Here is a 22,583-nt window from a genome sequence, read left to right as displayed (position 1 = left end):
GAGTGGTCATGGAAGCTCCCTGGTTCTCTGAACTTTTTCGAACTGGTAATGTTAAACCCCGGGCATATCATTTCCTTGCTTTAATCTCTCCAGGATATCTCCATAGCTATCTTATTCCATAACCCTTGAAATTCCTCATTTTCATTCTAATGATTTATCATAACAACCTCTTTGCCAGAGTGTAGCCTTCTAAGAGGCGTGTCATAAGGAAGCCATAAATGATCATTTAAGTAACTCCTTTGTCACAGTGTGCCATAACCTTTGAGCATCCTATTTTCTGATAGTAACAGTATTGCCATTATCTTCAAAACCAACCAGGTCAGATCATCAATCCAATGTTTCCATCCTTGAGAGTCTTTATCCACAACCTCTTCTGGGAGAAGGAAACAGAAACCACTCCAGATTGGGGTCTGGGGAGGAGCCCTTAAGAAAAAAGAGATTTCATACAAAGAAGAAGGTGTTTATAGAATCATTGTAAAGGCTATAGAAGCAGGAGTTAAGAGTGGAGACAAATCACCACATGCAAGCTCAAGATCGAGAAGCATCTGCTACTGTTGCCGCTGGTCACTAGTATTGCTAATCATCTCTTTACCTGTGAAACTGAACCGTGAGGCAGGCTACAGTAACTGCCCCAACTCGTGCTGGAGACCCACAAGACGGGTATCTACAAACGTCCAGTCTCACTTGCGTGCATCCAAACGGTAGAAACATATCTATAACAAGAACCCTAGCTGCTCGAGGTCTGGAAAACATAGATTTGAGTTACCAACTTCTAAAGAACACGAAAGCATTCTAAGCCCAGTATAGAACAGAGGAGGAGCAAACTGCACAAAATCCACCATGGTTTCAATAACTTGTAGTCTCTGGCTGTACAAGTTCAGTCTCTCCAATTTCCTCCCCTTCTTCCTGTTTCTCTGCCCGAGAAGTCATCCTCATGATGTCAAAGGCTGGGGAGGCACCTTGAACTGGTTCCTGGGTATTCGATGGCTGGTATTTGCTATTTCTAGGATGTTGTTCCTGGCCACCTAGTTACTGGTGCCCAGCTGGGGTCTCCTGCTGAATGGCTTTAACCTCAGGCAATAATGGCCAGCGCGGGGCCTCCATACGACTCTATTTGTGCCACAGCACAGCCTGGTGACATCGGCCCCAAACACCATCAAGTTTCTGGAACTGGGGCATGCACCCTGTGGCGACAATGGCCCAGAGCTGTGCACTGTGGAGTTTGTGGACAGGCCAGTTACCAGTGCCACCCTGAACCCCAGTCATCCCCCTCCAGACCTGCCTAATCAACACTGGGGACTGGACTATGTCTGATGGCTAACCACTTTGATCCTTTGGCGTTTCAGTCTTACACATATCTCACATATCCCCCCGGGTAATGCCAACATTCACTGGAAAGTTCGATTGGAAAATGGATTTAGCATGTGCATTTCTCCGGAGGTTCCCGGGCAGCCTCGTGGTGCCCAACCCTCCACAGGCGAGGGCCCGCCGTGAATGCGTGATGAGCGTGGTGGCACAGGAAGGCACGATGCGTCTGCCTGGTTGGAATGAAAGCTTTAAAGGTGTTCCTGATTTTTATTTTGGAGGAATCATGTTGTCTTTTGTGAAATAAAATTTGTATTCAAATGAAAAATAAAAATAAAAATAACGGTTTTACCAACGCGGTTGGTAAACTTGAGGGCCATCCATCACTTATCTCCCTCTGAATTGAGGTCACATTCTATTACTTTGCTACCTTTATTTTGAAGTCTTCTGTAACAGACAAGTTTTAAAACTAATGAAGCATGCTAAAAGAAGGAGAATATTTTAAATACAATGTTTAAATAATCTCTTCTTTTCATGAGATTTCTTTACAAAAGGAAGTCAATTTTACGAGTATAAATAGCATTTATGTTACTATACCTTTCCTTTTCCAAAGATGATCTTCATGGAGGAGTTAATGAGTGTGGAAAAATAAAATAAGAAAATAACCTGGAGAAGGGGGGAAATCGTATGAATTATATTTCTTCAGATATGAGCATATTCCCAGAAATTTAACCTTTCAGTTTCAGGCAGTTTGATAGATTGTGGGGACCATTCACCAATCCAGAGAATTTAGGAGTAACAAGATTATATGGAAAAATATAATGAATTGCATCTTAGAAATGTTGAATTTGAGATGTTGTAGTAAACCGAGGAACCATGGTTCAAGACATGGATCAAGACCATGTCACCAAATCTACGCAACTGTACAAAGTTGTAATATCTGGATTTAAGCCTCAGATTTGAATTACACATCCATGGCAGAAATAATTTATAAAGTCAATGCTAGATTTGGGGCACCTGGGTGGCTCAGTCAGTTAAGTGTCTGCCTTCAGCTCAGGTCATGATTCCGGGGTCCTGGGATCGAGCCCCAAGTCAGGCTCTCTCCTCAGCGGGGAGCCTGCTTCTCCCTCTCCTCCCCACTCCTGCTCTCTCTATCTCTGTCACTCTTTCTCAAATAAATAAGTGAAATCTTAAAAAAAAAAAAAAATCAGTGCTAGATTTAATACTAGTTTATAAAAACAAGATAAACTTTATAGTTTTTATCATCTGCTCATATGTTTATGCATCCTTAAAGAGTCCTGGCAACATTCTGAAAAAATTTTAGAACCTCTGGAAAGGATCACATTCAAACTCCCCCAGTAGGGTAAAGGCTTGTACCATCTGCAAAGATCTCCAGAGAAGTTGTGCCTACACCCCCATTCATAGTCCATTCTATCACATGATTGGCTTCATTGTCTCTTATGTTTGAAAATAACTAAGGTCATAAGTAATTTTGAGAAAAAAAAATATTTTCTTTTTTTCTCCCCAAAGAAAGACATTTATTATTCTTGTGGGTTTTTTTAAATTATACAGGAGTTGAATATCAAAATCAGAAAATATAGATGAGAAAATATGGTAAGCATTCAGAAGAGAACTCCTCTTAAAACCACCCATGTGACACCATAGTGCCCTTTTAAAAAGAAAAAAAATGGAATGCAATCATGCTGGGCATGTTATTTTTTTCTTCTTTTCTTTAACAATCATGACTGTCTATCCATGTCGACACACCTCCAACATCAGTTTAAATGATAGAAGAAGACTGAGGGAATCATAATTAATATGCTAGGAACAGTGTGTTGTATTTCAATACTTAAGAAAGTACTGTTTCTTTAAATGTGGTTCAAACACTACTTGCTGAAGAATCACCTACAGTGCCCATAATGGAGACTTGGGGACCCATCTGGACCTATAAAATCAGGACCTCTAGGTGGGGGACCCAGAAATTTGCATTTGTCAATAAGCTCCCAGATGATGTTTATCTCACTAGGTCTGAGAATCTCTTGTTTCTTTTAAAGGGAAGAACTGTTTTTCCCAACACATCAGAATATTTCTGTTTTCTTGAAATTTTCTGCTCTCTGATTTTTATTTTAGGAGACAACAATGGATGGCCTTTTCAATTTGACAAGTATTTCACCAATTACTACAGAATGACTTCCCCATATCCCTTTGAGACACGAACATCTAAATGCTGTAAGTAATCAGAAGGATTGAGTCTCCTTTTCCATGAGTTCATAAAAAGATACCATGTTTTTAAAAGTTGGATTCAACATATTTTTTAAATGATAAACTATAGTTTTCTAACAGCAAACTCTATTAGACATGCAGCCTTAATTTGGGGATTTTATTTAAAAGTGACTCAGGGATCTTAAGTATAAAAGCAATATATCATGCCAGATATTGTGAACAAAATTAATGTCCATCAGTCAGGGTTGCTATCTTATGTCCCTTTTTCACCATCATTATAGACTCTGATACAAAAGAAATTGTAGAAACAGAAGAACAGAGAAGCTGTTTGCATTTTAATATTTGCAAGTGAAAAAGCTTCTGGGGTCTAAACTACTTTAGAACTGCAAAAAAGCCTCATTAATTATAACCTGCTATGCTTAGTCACATGCTGAAAACTTCCAAAAACACGGGAGGGGCTGTGGGAGGGTATAACCTCAGGACTGACTGTGATATTTTAGAACAGGAAGATCTCATAAACAACTCCTTTTAAAGAAATTTTGTTTATTCTAATAAATTATGCAAATGTAAATTTGTGCCTTGGAGTTATAATTTGGTCCTTGGTTAGATAGTGGGGGGGGAGGGGGGCCCTTTACAATAATTTTTCCTTTATGTTCTATCACAAATTGTGAAGTCCAGCTTTTTTAAAAAGGTTTAATATTTTTTTTGTCTTCAGTATTCAAATGAGATTAATAAAAAGCTACTAACAGTCCCCAGTTTAAGGGTGCATACATCCATCCTGTAAACCCACAGGCTACTCAGCAATCTGTCTCAGCCTCACATTTTCTCACAGAGACCAAATTATTTGATCCCTAAAACCTTTTGGGAAAGAAAAAAGGTAGCAGGTATAATTTACCTGCTGATATAATGCAAAAAAATTAATGGATTATGCCATGTTATCTCAAAACATAGTTATTATTTTTTTTGTTTTATTGGATAGCCTTTTATTTTCATTTCTTAAATTTTAATTGAATCTTTTTATATCTCCTTATTCCCAACTGGATTTTAGGCAATTTACAATAAAAATATGGCTACTAACAGACTTAAGCCATTAGTATAACATATAAGACAAAAAAATCAACAGTGAATGGGGAAAGGAATGGGAAGAAAAATTATATAAGGAAATCCTCACTGAGAAAAGTTCAATACCTGTGTCCAAAGCTTAGTTCTGAATTTTGTAGTCATCAAGCTAAAGAAGGAAGATAATGGGTTACATAAGTTTTATAGCCTGGCTTGTAAAGCAAAAACAAACAAATGGTGGGGAAAAATAGATCAAGTCAGCAAGAGAGATAACTTTTTGCCTAATCTTGAACTCTGGGAGAAATGTGTCCTAAGTATAACTAATGGGAAGAATGGAGCTATACATTAAATGATATATCAAAAAAAAAATTTATCAGTTTTTGGTAAAGAACAAATATGTAATTTTCAATTAGAGTTCTTTAAAGACAGTTCAGGAAGGGTGGTAATAAAAAAGCAGTATAAAACAGAATGGAAAGTGTAGTGTAAAATTTGGGGGTGAAACTTACAGTTCCTATTTTACCACTTTATTTAAATCAGATTATTATAAGGATTTATTGGAAATTAAACTAAGAATGGCTTATAATAATTTTTGGCTGGGTGAAAGAATGTGAGGAATTCACATTTATAAAGTCACCTCTCAGGAACAATATCATGGAAAATATATCTATCATTAACATAGTATTAGAGTTCAAATTTGAGGGATATGGAAAGTACAAAGATTTAGAAAGAATTGTTTGTTTACTCAACCATAATTTCACCACTCAGAGGCTACCAGCATTAACCTGCTGGCACATTATTCATCTTTTTTATTTTAACATTGTTGAAATTTCCTGTACAAACCATTTTTATCATATTTTCATTTAGCATTTTAGCATAATCAGGTATCCATGCTGTTACAAGCTCCTTTTGAATATACTATATAATATATTTTTAAGTGTCATAATGTGCTTAATCATTCTTTTGATGTTGGATATTTAGGTGTTATTTTTTTCATTTTTCCCTATTACAGGTAACCCTGTAATCAACATATATGAATTATCTTAACTCCATCACTATAAATGGAAAAAACATGCTGGAAGTAATGCTAATTTCACTCCTTCCATTTTTACCCTTCCTAGTTTCACTCTCAAAACCTCCACCCTCTTTCCCAACCCACATTCTTCCCAACCCACAACACTCATGTTGGATGTGGCTTATAACTTGGAGACAAAATCAGTTTTCAGCTTCTGAGATCCACAGCCAAAATGGTTACTTACAACCATAAAACTGTTTAAAAGTCCTTGGCGGAGACTCTGTTTACAGAAAACACAAAACCTAAGTTATGATTTTGATCTCTTATAACCCTGTAAAATAGGCGGTAGAGTTATTTGGGAGGAGAGGAAGAACACCTGTCATCCCATAGCTGAGCAAAGGGATATTTACTAGGTCAAAGTCTCCTATTTACTAGCCAACTGTGCTCATTAACAATCATCCACCAGCTTTGTCATAGAAATCTCTACTTTGCCATTCAGACACTTTTCTGCTCTCTGGAAGCTTTACTGTAAAAGATCAAAAACTGGAAGCCTACAAGCAGAAAATTCTCATAGAAAGTTTTGTTTGTTCTGTGATGTTTTAAAATATTTTGAGTTGGCTATCCTCATTTTTTAAATAGGTAATTATCTATACAACATTGTATTTCTGGCTTCTTACGAGAAAGTTGTTGACTTGGCTACATGTATTCCCGTCCAACATGACAACAGGAGAAGCTGGTCCACTGGGACATCTGGACAAGGCCTACACCTATTTCACCAGTCCCCTGCAGACACGAGTCTGTAACCTCTGCTCTACGGGTTAGGGTTTCAAAGTAAATGTAGAGGGGAAGCACTCCTCATGGTTCTCGTTAATCAATCATTCCCCACATAGGCAGGAATCAGACTCTATTAAACTGACTAACAATCCTATTCTACTATTGAGCTAGATGAACACATCACTGCAAGTCTCTAGTAGACTTTAGAACTATGGGATCACATCTTTAAGACTATGACTGCAGGCCCACAAGATGGCCAAAGTCATACATCCAACTCTCCCTCTTCCTGACACTAGCAGGGAGAATAGAATGGCTGGCTATGCATAAAAAAAGTTCACTCCCATAAATGACATTTTAGACATCCTTACATCCCTACATAAGCCAAAAGAAGATCATTTAAAAATAATCCTTTAAAGAACTCCTGAATTTTCCAGAAGAAAAAAAAAAAAGAATTCTACCAACACTATAAGTTCATGTTTAGTCCTCTTTCTCACTAGTTAAAAATGACTTAGTCTTCCATTAAGGGTTTGATTATGCTATTAATAAATACTTTATTCTTAAGTAGCAGCTTTAATGTGGACATTAAAGCCCATCACACACTATCATGTCACCCCTGGACATAACCACTCTCCTCGGGTGAGTAAAAGCAGATGACTTCATTCATTTTGCAGTAAATAGAGAAGAGCAGTCAGCTATTTACAGAAATGCATGGGCTGGTAAATGTGTCTGTTTTCTTATCTTAATGTTGTAGCATCATTTTAACATTAAATTAAAAGCAAACTTTGTAACCTTAATTGCCCATATTGCTTAGGTAAAACACTTTTGTACTAAATAATTTTCTCATAGCTTTTCATTTCTTTCTTTTCATTACCCTCCTCTTCCTGGTCCCTCACTATCCCCATTCCTTACAACTTCCTCCTTATTCAGTGGTCGGTTCTGTGCCCATGCAATGTCTTTGCCGAGGTTTAGAGGTTGACTGTGATGAGACCAATTTACGAGCTGTTCCATCAGTTTCTTCAAATGTGACTGTAATGTAAGTAGAAAAGAATGGCTTCATCCTGACAGCCAGAATAGCACCTGTAAAATTGTATCATAATTAAGGCCTTGTCATTATTAATGCATTTTTATTCAAAGATGATGTCATTGCTCTCGGTCAATTATAATGATTGCTGCTATTTATTTTACATTTATTAAATGTTAGGCCCCACTCTAAATTATTCTATATATTCATTTATTTAGTCCTTCATAATAAACCTATGGAGTATTTAGATATGTAACTTATTTAGACCTTCATAATAATCTTATTTAGTATTTAGTATCATATTTTATCTAAACAAAAGATGTCATCATTTACATGCTACTAAAGAAAAAAGGCTGCCAGCTAAACTATTATATAGAGTTTTCTTATTACAAGAACTGACATTTATTGAAAGCTCTTTTAGACTTTGTTGGAAACACTCTTATCTATAAATAAAAAAAGAAAACAAGTGAAATAAATTGGATAACATATTCATTTTTATGAATTCATATTTAAAATCTAACTCTTCTGAATCACATTTGGCACAGAGATGTTGATGTTGTTTTTTTCCCCCCACGAGTAACTCAAACTTATGTATGTAGAAGAAAATTATCCTCATAATAAGTGGTTTGTTGATCCAGTACTAATTTGAATTCAGCAAACTTTAGCAACACAGTCACACACATTTGTTTGAAACTTTTCAAAAGAAATAAGGGGAGGGTAGATACTTTAATCCAATGTTTTTGCTGAGTTTTTTGTTTCATCCAGATGTTTTAGTGCTGTATGGCTCTGACTTTTGAGTATATGAAGACAAAATAGGAGTAATTCTTAAGTTTACAAATAAGTCCTGCCTTTGCCAACCCAAACCACATAACAGAGCAGCTCATATGCTTGAACTATAAGAGGCAGAGAGAGCTAGAGCTCAGAGTTCCTGTAGACAGTGGTGGCATTAAATTAACAAAATCTGGGTGGGTTTACTCAACTGAGTAAGTAAGACCTAAAGAACTTATCCAAATTGGCAATGAGCTAAGAACATCAAGCAGGTTAAACCACAAAGACTTGTTTTCCAAAGGAGGTGACAGTCCCACCCGGACTAAGGCTAGCATTCTATCCTATCCTCAAGTCACCAGAGCTCTTTTTCATAGTGATTAGTCTTACTAGAAAACAATAATAATATTTTACTAGAATAAAAAAATAATCTGAGGTTCTGTGGAGAGTTTCCATGATTTAAATCATGACTTGACCTGCTTGGTATAAAACTTGAGATGATTTCATTCTATTTTCAAAGAGAAACATTTATCACCCCCACTGTTTGTATCAAATTATCAGAAAATGAGTCAAAGAATACCCTGATGCTGCCAATCTCATTTTTCACTTTCCTAAAAGTAAGAATTGAATCCGTTCTTCTACAACTTAGCCAAACTTTGCATAAGAAAGGAAGAGAGGAACAGAACTGGAAGGATGGAAGAAGATAGGCAATACTAACCAGAAGATGCATGCCCCGAAAGAATACCCAAAGGTACTCGGATTCAAATTAAAGTAAAAAACTGTTCTGGCTCAGTACATTCATACATACATTCATACAGCCATTAGTACAACCATTCGTACATATATTTATAAAGAAGTGCGTGCACTCCTGTGAGCCACCAGTTTTCAAGCCTTGGTATAGAAACTGGGATGGGACAGCTCCTCGTGAAGATGGTCTATAGGAAAGCAAGAGAGAAGGAAGGGTCCAAGATGACTTCAGAGTTTCCATCCTGAGTAATAGAGCGGTGGGAGAATGAGGAGACTGGGTGACAGTAAGTGGGAAAGATTAGGACTCCAATTTTAGATGCCTTTTTCAACTTGAAGTTAACAGGTCAGTCAGTAGAAATTCTCAACAGGAATTTGGAGATGGAGAAATAAAGCTCAGGAGTTTGTGTCTGTAACACTTTATTAAAAAAAAATAGTAATTTCTTGTGCTTTGGGTTGAGCAGCTTGATTCAGGTTGTCCATTTCTACTTTACTCTGCAGAACTCCGACTCAACATCACACCTCGCCCCAGTCTTCGTTCAATTCCATAGAGAAAAGGAATTGTGGGCTTTACAGCAAATACATTAGAAGAGTAAATATCAAATTTTATTACTGAGCTCGTTCCATATTTTGAATTGGAACTCTCATAGGGAAATGTCAGAAATGGACTAAATCATATATAAGTATCAAAGAAACCAATAATCCAAGTAATATGTATTGAAGTTGGGATTTTTAAGACATTTCACATAAACGCAATTGAACAAAAGAGACAAACAAATAAATATGATTATTTATGCATTGTTCTGGCTTCCTAAACATTAGTTTTGACTGTGTGAGGGCTGACTATAAAATCCTAGAATTCAATCACTAAACTACATAATCTGATTGTAAGAACTTTATCAAAACTGTGGCTAGCCTTGACAATAATAATTAAACTAGGTTAGTTTCTCTCTTTCGCATACACACACCACTTTGTAAAGAGTCAGACTTGGAATATTACACTTTAAAACACAAGAATTTATCGTATTAAAAAGTTTTTTGGCTTGTCCTATTCAGTGAGAATAATACCACCTACCTTTTTCCATTTCAACAGGGTATTATGAAAATATGGAGAATGCTATTTGTTAAAATATTTGGAAAGAAGTAGCCTATAAATCCTAGGCACTATCAATAAAAAAACCAACTTTCTAAGAAACATTACTTAGGAATCCTTAAATGAGCTTTCCTTCCCTCCAGAGTAACCTTCCCACTCAGGTGCAATTAGCCTCTTCCTCTTGGATTCTCTCATAGAACCCCACTTGTGTCTCTTTGAAGCTCATCAAACATTCTTCCTTGTGCTATAGTGATTAGGGTCCTAATCTTCTCTACCAGAAAAAGGGAAGTGCCATAAGCTCAATGGGGACCTACAACTTGGCTTTTCTATATATCCTCCAAAGTTCCTAATGGAACATAATAAGCTCTAAACAGTGTTTTTTAATTGAAGTCAAAAGAAAATAAATAAAATAAAAATAAAACAAGATGATGGCCTTTTCAGCCCTGGGCTATAAAACTGAAGTCATGGTCCAAAGAAAACTCTCTATTTATAGACAAACTATGTTCTTTGTCACCCAAATAGAGTATAAGCTTCTTAAGAGCAGTGACATTATCCTTTTCTTCCAAAGTGCAACTGGAATTCAACATATGTTGAGAAAATGAATGAATGAACACATTTTTGAAAACACACTAAGCTTAATCCATATTTTTAAATCAAACTCAAATATTCAACTGTTCATTTTTATACAACACAAACATGTAGTACATGATGTAAAGCAGAATTGAAGATCCAAGCCAAGGAGGAATGATGAGTAGAACAGGAATTCTCAATTAGCTAACATAAGGAATGAAAGAACATTTAGTGATCGCCTGGCAGCTAAGAAAGATTTCAAGAGAGAGTTCGTAGTTAATCAGCCTTTGGCATTCATTCATTAAAAACCACTAAGTGACTGCTATGCATAGTCCAGAACAGTGTTTCTTAAATTTTTTTTCTTTTCATTACTGCCCCCCCCCAAGCCCTTTCAGACATTTTTTCCTATTTGTCCCCTCCTGTGAAATTTTAATAGAACACATATACTGTATCTCTGTTTATGTATACCTGTTCTTCATCCATTTAAAAAGGTAAGATGTTTTTTCCCTCCTTAAGAACCGGTTTTCACACCTCGGAGCAATAACATACCCATTGAGAATACATGGTCTCCTAAACCCTAGAATAGCATTTCTCAAATTAGATTCCAAAACTGTGTCCTGAGGAGTCTGAGAAACTATTTTGCCTTAAGAAGTCTTCATTTGATTATCAAGTTTAAGCAACACTGGTCCAAACCAACATAACAACTAACACTGGTAATGCCTACTGTATGATGTTGTCATAACCTGAGTCCTTTTTGGCTATCAAGCATCTCCAAAGGTTTATCCCACAGCGGACAACCTGCACACAATGCAGTCTATTGTTCACTTAACAAGGAGCATCTGCTCCATCGTATTATATAAAGACAGTAACAACTGCATTATATTATTACAGGTCATTTAGTACAAATAGATGCTTTCACAGTTAAAGAGACTGACAAGGAAAGATTATGTATGGTTCATGCAAGAGACTCCAACTGCAATGGTTTGGGGGGTGTTCTGTTTGGTTTGGTTTTTTGCTTCTTTAATTTTCTTTTCCTACTACCTCACATTGCTTTTCTTTAAAAAATTAAAGGTTTAAATCCTTCCCAGTACAACCACAATTATGTGGACCTGGTTTGCGGCAAGCTACATATCAAATTGTGATTCAAGTGAATCTATACAATTTACTAGAAATTGAAATGAAATCACATTGAATAAAGACGGTTCAGTTGTACTTACCATTTGACAGTTGCCTTCATAAAAAATTTTAAAAGGAAGTAAAGGTAGTGGGATGTGAGCAATGCAATATTGAAGAATATAAAGTTACTTAAGTTCTTGAATGTGCTTTAAACAGAACATACTGTTTTTACTGCCACTTCAAAAACGAGATGCTTTCTAGTGTCTGTTAAATAAAAAGAGGAAAGGAAAATGCAACTGACAACTGTTTTCCCAGTTTCATTACTTTTGTGTTTTGTTAGAATGACAATGTTGTAACCTAAATTTAAGAAAAGATAAATATCTGTAATAATACAAAACTAACAGTTAGACCTAGTTCAAATGGTACTATGGATACGAGGGTAACATCATGAAATAAAATGTCTCCTGAAGGCTGGTGCTAAAGTAAATGAAGCTTATAATTATTTACACTGTTGTAGTATAAAAGTAAAGAAAAAAACACTTTAAGAACCGCAACTTACATTTATTTCAGGTCACTTCAGTGGAACTTAATAAGGAAGCTTCCTCCTGACGGCTTCAAGAAGTACCGTGATCTTCAGAAGCTGTAAGAAAAAATTTAATTCCCAGCGTTAAAATTAACTCACATTGTTTTGGCCTATCTCTTCCCACTTCTTTTTTTTTTTTTTTTAAGATTTTATTTATTTATTTGACAGAGAAAGAGATAGCGAGAGCAGGAACACAAGCAGGGGGAGCGGGAGAGAGAGAAGCAGGCTCCCCACTGAGCAGGGAGCCCGATGAGGGACCCGATCCCGGGACTCCAGGATCATGACCTGAGCCGAAGGCAGTCGCTTAACCCACTGAGCCACCCAGGCGCCCCTATCTCTTCCCACTTCTGCACGGACCAGCACTACACCACTGTTTAAGTCTAATGCCTCCTCAGTAAATTATTTAGCTGTTAGCTAGACACTACCAGGCAACTCGTTTTTTTGAGGCGTTCTAGAAGCCATTCTAGAAAAATTACAGACACTTATTTCCAAAAAAACTGGAGCACGTAAGTTTTGAGTTCTCCTGCCACACACTAGCCTGTGAAGAATTTTCTTCCGCGTTTGCAAATTCAGTCTCCAGCTAAGAGAGCAAGTTGTGGTGGTTTGAAACCCCAGAGCATGTTGTTTGGGGGACTTCATTCCGTTTTCGTATCTGCCCTGCAGGTTGTTTTATTTTCGCCTCAAGTAGTATCTGACATGCTAGGTTCCCATCAGTTCAGCATTTTCATGTATACTCCAAAAATCCATAATGGCCCGGGGTATGTTTACCTGTTATTTAGTGCAACTCTGTGACTAAATCATATCATACTTGAACTGTTGGGTTTAAATATCCTGTGCCTGAATCATGCTAACTAGAAAACATCCCAGAATTCCTAGTTTCATTTTCATACTATGTCGGTTTTAGTTCTGGTTTTACACTGAAGAAACCTCACACATAGATCTATATCTATCTGTACATTCTTCTTTAAGAAAACAAATAGAAATAGAGCAAAATCAGAAGAAAAATTAATCTACTTCATCCAATGAAATGTACTCAAAACCCAGATAATCTGCAAAAAAGTATGTTTCATATTTAAAAAAAAATTTTTCAATAAAAATGACTTTCAAAACTTTATTCTGGATGTTTAACAGTCAGCAGAGAAGAGTTTTTCAAAATTAGGCCTTATGTAAAAACTTCAAGAGGATGCTTCGGTATTCTATTTTCTGATTTTTGGAGACTGAAGAATTTTTTGGATCTGTAGCACCACCTTATGTCCACATGTCTAAAAGGCGTTAATACTCCCAATTTAAATATCAAAATTCAGGTTTATATAACACAGTAGTTTAGTATTTTTACACAATAAACATTGAACTAATTTTTTAAAGATTTTCTTTTTAAGTAATCTCTACACCCAAAGTGGGGCTCACACCCACAACCCCGAGATCAAGAGTCATGTGCTCTACTGACTGAGCCAGCTGGGTGCCCCAAATTACTTCTTGAACAGCCAGTTTGTTTTAACTGGTAGATCAAAATAGCCTAATTACAAAAAAAATTCTACCTGATTATTAGAGATACAGCTTTGCTCAACCTCCATGCAATACAGTCTATTAATCACTGATCATTAAAATACTTAGAAACAAATAAACACATGCTAAAGCTTCTCTGTGTATTAGTGAAAAAGATGCATTCCCTATTATGTAACTGGAACCACGGCATGTTCTGTGAAATTGTTAAAAGCATAATAAATTTAATAATAACATTTTTACAATCAAAGTTAGGCTTTCCTGCATGTTCGAGAAATAGGGAACCCCTTTTAGTCAAAATTTCTAATTAACTAAGAACTCGTTCATACTGAGGGTGCCTGGGTGGCTCAGTTGGTTAAGTGTCCAACTCTTTTTTTTTTTTTTTTAAGATTTTATTTATTTATTTGAGAGAGAGAACATGAGAGGGGGGAGGGTCAGAGGCAGAAGTAGATTCCCCGCTGAGCAGGGAGCCTGATGCGGGGCTTGATTCTGGGACTCCGGAATCATGACCTGAGCTGAAGGCAGACGCTTAACCAACTGAGCCAACTCAGGCATCCCGTGTCCGACTCTTGATTTTGGCTTAAGTCATGATCTCAGGGTTGTGAGATCGAGCCCGAGTGGGCTCTGTGCTCAGCAGGGCGTCTGCTGGAGATTCTCTCTCCCTCTACTTCTGCCCCCCCCCACCCCACGCTCGCTCTCTCTCTCTCTCTCTCAAATAAATAAATCTTTTTTAAAAAAAAATGTGTTCATATTGGTTTCTTCCTAATTGCTCCTAATATTTGTATATATATATATATATATATATATATATATATATATATATATATATAAACTTCAGAACGCCCTAAAGGACAATGATGACCTGTATTCAGAACAAGAAGTCAGGCTCAAAGCCCTTACTTTGTCATTTCTTACAACCTGGGGCCAGTACACGCAGAGGTACAAAACTTTGCAAGGGTGCCTTTGATGCATTTGCTTGCGCTCTGGTACCTATCTCCTTTGACCTCCAGTTAACCCAAGGCCAATCATCCTGGATGACTAGTTAACTATTTAAGACTGCATTCTTGTCTTGACGTGCCAGTCTAATTTATATTCTTCTAGTCCTGAGTCTTTTTACTTCATTTTTTTCTTTTGCCATAAATACTCCTTATAAGCTTCCTGAAACACTTTTTGGAGCAAGGCTTGGGGTGTCAAATTAATGAAATTAAAGCTGACTTGTTGGGCAGATTTGTGATTAACATAGAATATGATCCAAGGCCTTAAAGATATCACATACTTGTACTTTTGCCAGATCTTTGCTAAATGCCGATCTTCCTATTATAGCAGGAAATGTTAAAAAGTCTGACTTCTGGGCCTGTTTGATAATTGAGTGCCTTACTGTGCATTAAATTTTTACTTATAGAAAATTCAAATATTAAATTTTAACTATTACATGTTCATGTTTATAACTAGAATTTCTAAATAAAACTTGCCTAATCATACCCGAACTTAATAGCAAAACAAAATGACATGATATCTAGTTTCCCTAACTCATTGTGCTATGTTTACCTTTTTTTAATTAAAAAAATGTTTATTGCGCTAAAATACACAGGATGTAAAATGTACCATCTTAACCAATTACAAGGTACATTCAGAGCCATTAAATACATTCCTATTGTGTTACAGGCACCACCACCCATCCAAAGAGCTCTTTACATCTTGCAAAACTGAAACTCTGTTTCATTATGATTTTTTTTATAATTCTCTCCACAGGTGCCTGCAAAACAATAAGATTAGATCCATATCCATCTATGCGTTCAGAGGACTCTACAGTCTTACTAAACTGTAAGTACCCGTGCCAATTACTTTGCCCATTCTACAGTTTGTCCATTGCACACAGCCCTCCTGCCCACATCCGCAGAAGGGTCAGCACAGCCCTGTGCCCTTGGGGTTCCGACTCAGACAAGCTTCTGTGTGAGTCCTGAATTCAACAGCCCTTATTTCTTCACATCTTCATCAATACTTCTTATTTTCTGGGGGTTTGCTGTTTGGGGATTTTTTTTTTTTTTTTCTAAAACAGCCATCCTAATGGGTATGAAGTAATATTTCATTGTAGTTAGCAAAGCTTTTTAAAATCGGCTTTCTCAAAGTTCCATTTCACTGAGTTTTACTAAGCAGCTGAACCTAACCTCCTGTAAGAAGTAATGGCATGGAAGTATAACCAAAACTCGCATAAATCAACAACTCCCTATATTTCTATTTCTGCCCCCCTTGCTTTCTATCTTATACCACTTTTTTTAAATCCTAATCCAAGAAAGTCACTCCAGTCAGATTCCTAGTTTGTGGCATGAGGGTTTGGGATTGAGGAAAGGCTGTCTAATCATTTCACTAGCAAAATGGAAGAAGGGCCCTGGAAACTCAATGTCTTAAGAGTAGCCACTTTTGTCAAGTCCTCTTCCCTTCTATTCCATCCCTGCTCTTTCCTGTCTTGGCAAATCACCCAAAGTCGATATTGGATTCATTCCCATTAGACTCCTGACTATCTTTCTCTCTAATCCCCCATGAATCTGTTCAAAACTTCTGCTTGGTTTAATGTTCAATGGATGTGAAAGATAGTCCAGATTTGGTATAAAGTTCAACGGATGTGAAGAATAGTACCACAAATTTTAAAGGGTCCTCCATCTCCTTCCATGGTTACTCATAGCACTGGAATATTGTTTGGTTGTTAAAGATGTTACATACTTCCAGGTTATCAGCGATAATCATTGGATTCCTGCTTTTCATTCTTCCATAAATATTCATTAGCCCTTATAGTATGTAATTTTTCAGCTAGACACCATGGGGAGGTGGGATAGAAAGATAAGTCAGACAGGCTGCCTTCCAGCAGCTTACACCCTAATGTTTCAGGTAAAGGGCTATGCTACCACTAGAGAGAGGCATGCCTCTTGCAGTCCAGAAGCTTACGATCTAGGGTGGGGAAACAAAACCAGTATGCACACAACAATTAAAGAATGATGAAAAGAAGTTCCTTAATTAAATCCTAAACCTGTGTTGTTCAGATCAAAACCGCTATTAAGATTCACTGAAAGGGGCGCCTGGGCAGCTCAGTCAGTTAAGCGTCCGACTCTTCATTTTGGCTCAGGTCATGATCTCAGGATCGTGGGATCGAGCCTGGCCTCATTGGGCTCTTCACTCAGAGCGGAGTCTGCTTGAGATTCTCTCCCTTTTCCTATTCCCCTCTCCCCACTTGTGCATGCACATGCTCTCTCTCACTCTCTTGCTCTCTAAAATAAATAAATAAAATAAATCTAAAAAAAAAAAGATTCACTGAAATGAGTGACCATTTGGGGTCTGGAGCAGTGAAGGATGACTCAGGAAAATAAACAGAACTAGGCTAAACAGATGGGTATAGGATATGGGAGTGGGTCAAATGTACCTAGGGGATTGCTATTGGCTTTAAAAGGAGACCTCTGAGGCACATGCACCCCAATATTTGTAGTATCACTGTCCACAATAGTCAAGATATGGCAAGAGCCCAAATGTCTATCAAACGATGCATGGATAAAGAAAATGTGTATATATATACAATAGATTATTACTCAGCCATCAAAAAGAATGGCATCTTGTCATTTGCAACAACGTGGATGGAACTAGAGGGTATTATGCTGAGGGAAATAAGTCAGTCAGAGAAAGACAAATACCATATGATTTCACTCATATGTGGAATTTAAGAAACAAAACAGATGAACAGAGGAGAAGGGAAGGAAAAACAAAATAAGATAAAACCAGAGAGAGAGGCAAACTATAAGAGACTCTTAACTATAGGGAACTGAGGGTGGCTAGAGGGGAGGGGGTGGGAGGAGGGGTAAGTGGGTGATGGGCATTAAGGAGGGCACTTGTTGGGACGAGCACTGGGTGTTATATGCAAGTGATGAATCACTAAATTCTACTCCTGAAACTAGTACTACACTATATGTTAACTAACTTGAATTTAAATAAAATCTTGAAAGAAAAAACAAGTAAACAAATAATACATAAATATAAATAAATAAATAAATAAATAAATAAATAAATAAATAAATAGAGAGCCCTGAGGTGGTCATGAGAAATGTTGTAGTTATTCTTTACCCTTCCTGTGCCTAAATGGGGTTCCAGGTTTACAGGGGAGGGAAAGAAGTGGTTCTAATACGGGGCATCATCTCTTGCTATCCCTAAGCAAAAGTCAAACCTGCTGGAGACAGGGAAGACAGCCGGCAGGAGAAATTTTATAAGATGTCAACTCTAAAAACTGTCAGAATGGAGAAAAGAGAGAAATCAGTGTGGTCCATGTATCCGTGGAAGTAAAATTTCAACTAAAACTTGCATATGAGTCATAGGCAGAGAGGAAAAAGGAAAGGAAAGAAATCAGAATTGTAGGCATGAACAGAGGTGCTGTTGTAATAAATATGTACTGAGTGCTTATGACATACATTGCCTCCAACGTTACCACAACCCAATAAAGCAGGTACTAATATTACCTCCATTTTAGAGTTGGGGAAACTGAGGCTTTCAGAAGTTAACGGCTTGCTTAGGGTCATACTGTTAATAAGTAGCAAAGCCTCGGGGCGCCTGGGTGGCACGGTTGGTTAAGCGACTGCCTTCGGCTCAGGTCATGATCCTGGAGTCCCGGGATCGAGTCCCGCATCGGGCTCCCTGCTCAGCAGGGAGTCTGCTTCTCCCTCTGACCCTCCCCCCTCTCATGCTCTCTGTCTCTCATTCTCTCTCTCGCAAATAAATAAAATCTTAAAAATAAAAAATAAATAAATAAATAAATAAATAAATAAATAAATAAGTAGCAAAGCCAGGACTCAAGCTGACAGCAGAGTCAGGCAGCGCATTGCTGTCCTAAAGAGACTGAGGTAGGAATAAACACGGAGGGAGGGCGAGACCAACAGAACAGAACAGAGTTGGTTCACTCTGCAGAAGGATAAGAAGTAAAGTTGGGTAGGTAAGGTGGGGTCAAACTCTTTGGTAAGGCATGCAATGTCTTTTTTCCCAGAACAGACCCCCACCTGCCTCCCAGGTTCATCTTCAGTCTCTCTTCCCAGCCCCTTCATGGTGAGACTGCACTGAAATGCCTGGTGATCCCTTCACTTGTTGCTCTCTCTCCGACCTCTTACCTTTGCATAAGCAATCTCCTCTGCCTATGTGAACTCCTACCCATTCTTTGTTTTGCGAATGACATCTTCATCCAAATCTCCGTTCATCCAATTGTGCCCCCTTTAGTAAAGGCTTCTGTGTCCTGACTCCTCCATGCTCTGCTCTCCCCACCCCCAACAAAGCCAAGTTCTCCGCTGCAACGTCAGAACAACCATACCTTATAAACTTCTCTCTTTTCCCCACGTTACTGTAATAACTTGTTCATATTCTGTCTTCCCTCTAGACTCAAAGCTCCTCAGAGAAAGGGATGATAGTGCCACGGAGTAGGTGTGAAAACAATTTGATGAGTAAAGGCACAGGTGAATGAATGAATAGAGTGATTGATTGATTGATTGATTAAAGGGGAACTAAAACCTAGACATAAAAAGGTACGTGACAAAGACGTTTTAGAGACCCAAAAGAAGGGAAAAGGTGTGATGAGAATAGCATATAAGAAAATCTAAGATGGATGATTCTTGTTTTTCCTTTCCTTATTGTAAGATACCAAGAAAGTAACACATTTGGGGCACCTTGCTGGCTCAGTCAGAAGAGCACGCGACTCTTGATCTCAGGATTGTTTGAGTCCCACGTTGGGTGTAGAGATTACTGAAAAATAAAATCTTTAAAAAATCAAGAAAAGGGCGCCTGGGTGGCTCAGTTGGTTAAGCGACTGCCTTCGGCTCAGGTCATGATCCTGGAGTCCCTGGATCGAGTCCCGCATCGGGCTCCCTGCTCGGCAGGGAGTCTGCTTCTCCCTCTGACCCTCCCCCCTCTCATGTGCTTTCTCTCATTCTCTCTCAAATAAATAAATAAAAATCTTTAAAAAAGAATCAAGAAAAAAGAAGGTAACACATTTATTGGAGTCATTTCTCTTTTTTCAGGTATCTCAGTCATAACAGAATAACTTCCTTGAGGCCGGGTGTTTTTGAAGATCTCCACAGACTAGAATGGCTGTATGTTTAATTTACATGCATTTTATAGTATTAGTTTTTACATTCTAAATATATAAATGAATCAATTTTTTCTTCTGGCTGGCAGGATAATTGAAGATAATCACCTCAGTCGAATTTCCCCACTAACATTTTATGGACTAAATTCTCTTATTCTCTTGTAAGTACTAAAAATTAAAGCAAATATTTCAATTGAAGGAAAAGACATGAAAAAAAATTACTGCTTTAAGTTTAACAGCATTAAATATGGAATTGTTAAAGCCCCCAAAAGGCCTTTCCAACTATAAGCCATCTTTTCATCATTTTCTGTGAGGCTATTTTGTAGTTTTAATGATTTTTATAAGATCTTCTGTCTTCTAGGACATCAGCCCATCAAAACTAAATACAGCCTTACTGGCATATTTTATTGAAATATTCTCAAGCACACCATTACTGCCGGGTATTATGCTTGGTAAAGAAAAATAACATTAATGAAAAATCAACTCCTTCTCACTACCCACTTATGAAGGGCACAGGCTTTCTTTCAGTTACTAACATTGCTGCTTCCTCCATATGACAACTATCATTTGTCAAATTTTATTACTAACAAGCACTTAAATATAACAAGACTTACAGAAAAAAAAAAGAGAAGACAACTAACTTAATAGATTTTTGCGGTTTCATAAAGGATAATGATAATACCATGTTTGACTTAAGATGAGAAAAGAACCAGAAAAATGTGACTTCTTTTCTTTCGTTTCTTTTTCAGAACATTGATGAATAACGTCTTTACCCATTTACCAGATAAACCTCTTTGCCAGCACATGCCAAGACTGCATTGGCTGTAAGTTGATGAACCTTTTCTTAAAGATGTCAGCTAACTTTCCTGGTTTTGCCTAGTTCATTTTGGATATTGGGTTTCTAAAAATTATAAGTTGTTAATGTCATATCACATTTCCTCAAATTACTTTAGCATGGTTTTGTTACTAAACGTGCCCATTGTCTAAACGAACTCCTCTAGACTCTTGCCAAGATAAAACACCTCCCACATGCACAAAAAAAATTTGGAGGCAGGAAGAAGAAAAACAGAAGGGATGTCCAGCAGCTATAGAACATTTCTTTCTTCCTTCCTTCTGTCGGTCTGTTTTCACCTATTAATTTGATACAGAAAGACTAAGTCACTTTAGTCTCATTCCTAAATTCTGCCTCATGGGAATATGGTACTTAGAATTTATTTTTGAAGTCTAATCACAATAGAATATGTTTCATGGAAATGTTTACAGTAACTTTGCTTATGGTAGTAAGTATCATTCTACCTATTCAGAGCTCAGTTACCCAGTAAATTTGCCTTTTTAAAATGCAGGTAAAAATGAATAAATAAGTAACCAAAATAACTATTTAAAAGTTCAATCAATAAACCACATATACGGTATTATATGAAAACTTCCGCTGTCTCTCATTCTGTAGGAAATTCTCAGAAGTTTTGTTTGTTGCTTGATTTCTAAGCTCACGGCAGAGTAGAAGAGCCAGATTAAAAGTAGAGGGGAAAAGGACACCTGGGTGACTCAGTTGTTAAGCATCTGCCTTTGGCTCAGGTCATGATCACAGGGTGCTGGGATTGAGTCCTGCATTGGGCTCCTTCCTCAGCAGGGAGCCTGCTTCTCCCTCTGCCTGCTGCTCACCCCTTGCTTGTGCTCTCTCTCTCTCTCTCTGACAAATAGACAAATAAAATCTTAAAAAAAAAAAAAGTAGAGGGGAAAGATAAGTTCAAAACATTAGTGTGAAGTGACAACTCTCAACCTGATAGTAAAGCAGGAGTGGGAAGTGCTATAAAAAGCAGACATAATAATTCAAAACACACTAGTTTGGAACTATTTAGAGGAAGACAAACATCCCCAGAATCATTACTGAGTCCAGAGGGCGTCTTGGTATGACAGCATAGTACCCCCCTTGTTGACAAGCTAAAGTATTCAAGAAAAGAGCTAATTAAGTTCAATATCCTTCATTGTAATTAAATTTTTTTCAAATGAACACATTAAACAGTTATTACATGCTCCGTAATCCAAACTTAGTAATAAAGCAAAATTGATTAATATTTACATAAGTAAATTAGCAATTAAAAATTCATGCGCTGAGACCAGAAGCAAATGTAGCAGATATTGTGCAATACATTAATAAGCATTTCCTTTGCTTTTTAAAAGGCAGCCAAATCTACATCCCAGATAAAACTCTATTTTTTTAAAAACTTTATTTATTTATTTGAGAGAGAGAGAGCACATGTGTGCTGGGGGGGCAGATCAGTGGGAGAAGCAGACTCCCCACTGAGCAGGGAGCCCCATACAGTGCTCGATCCCAGGACCCCAGGATCATGACTTGAGCCAAAGGCAGATGCTTAACCAACTGAGCCACCCAGGTGCCTTTAAATAATTAAGATTTATTACTAAAGGGGCACCTGGATGGCTCAATCGGTTAAGCTTCCAACTTTTTTTTTTTTAAGATTTATTGATTCAGAGAGAGAGAGCATGTGCGCAAGTAGGGGGAGGGGCAGTGAGAGAGGGAGAGAGGATCCCAAGCAGACTCCCCACTGACCTGTGAGCCCCATATGGGGCTTGATCCCACCACCATGAGATCACCACCTGAACCGAAATCAAGAGTCGGAGGCTTAATCAATTGAGTCACACAGGCAGCCCTGGTTAAGCGTCCAACTCTTGGTTTCACCTCAGGTCATG

General features: G+C 37.6%; 1 protein-coding gene across 2 annotated transcripts in view; it reads left to right on the top strand.

Moving 5' to 3' along the window:
* Nucleotides 1-22,583, top strand: part of RXFP1 (relaxin family peptide receptor 1) — a 100,642-nt gene that overhangs the window by 56,424 nt on the left and 21,635 nt on the right. For both annotated transcript variants that reach the window (XM_035022824.1, XM_035022825.1), the window contains exons 3-9: nucleotides 3,436-3,534; nucleotides 7,301-7,406; nucleotides 12,253-12,324; nucleotides 15,521-15,592; nucleotides 19,807-19,878; nucleotides 19,964-20,035; nucleotides 20,624-20,698. In XM_035022824.1, coding sequence (XP_034878715.1) covers nucleotides 3,436-3,534; nucleotides 7,301-7,406; nucleotides 12,253-12,324; nucleotides 15,521-15,592; nucleotides 19,807-19,878; nucleotides 19,964-20,035; nucleotides 20,624-20,698 — 568 coding nt within the window. The remainder of the gene's footprint in view (nucleotides 1-3,435; nucleotides 3,535-7,300; nucleotides 7,407-12,252; nucleotides 12,325-15,520; nucleotides 15,593-19,806; nucleotides 19,879-19,963; nucleotides 20,036-20,623; nucleotides 20,699-22,583) is intronic.

This window comes from Mirounga leonina, unplaced genomic scaffold (genome assembly GCF_011800145.1).
Source record: "Mirounga leonina isolate KUSES-001 unplaced genomic scaffold, KU_Mleo_1.0 Mir_176, whole genome shotgun sequence".
NCBI lineage: Eukaryota > Metazoa > Chordata > Mammalia > Carnivora > Phocidae > Mirounga > Mirounga leonina.
The sequence above is the reverse complement of the archived record's forward strand: the minus strand, read 5'-3'. Positions and strand labels throughout refer to the sequence as shown.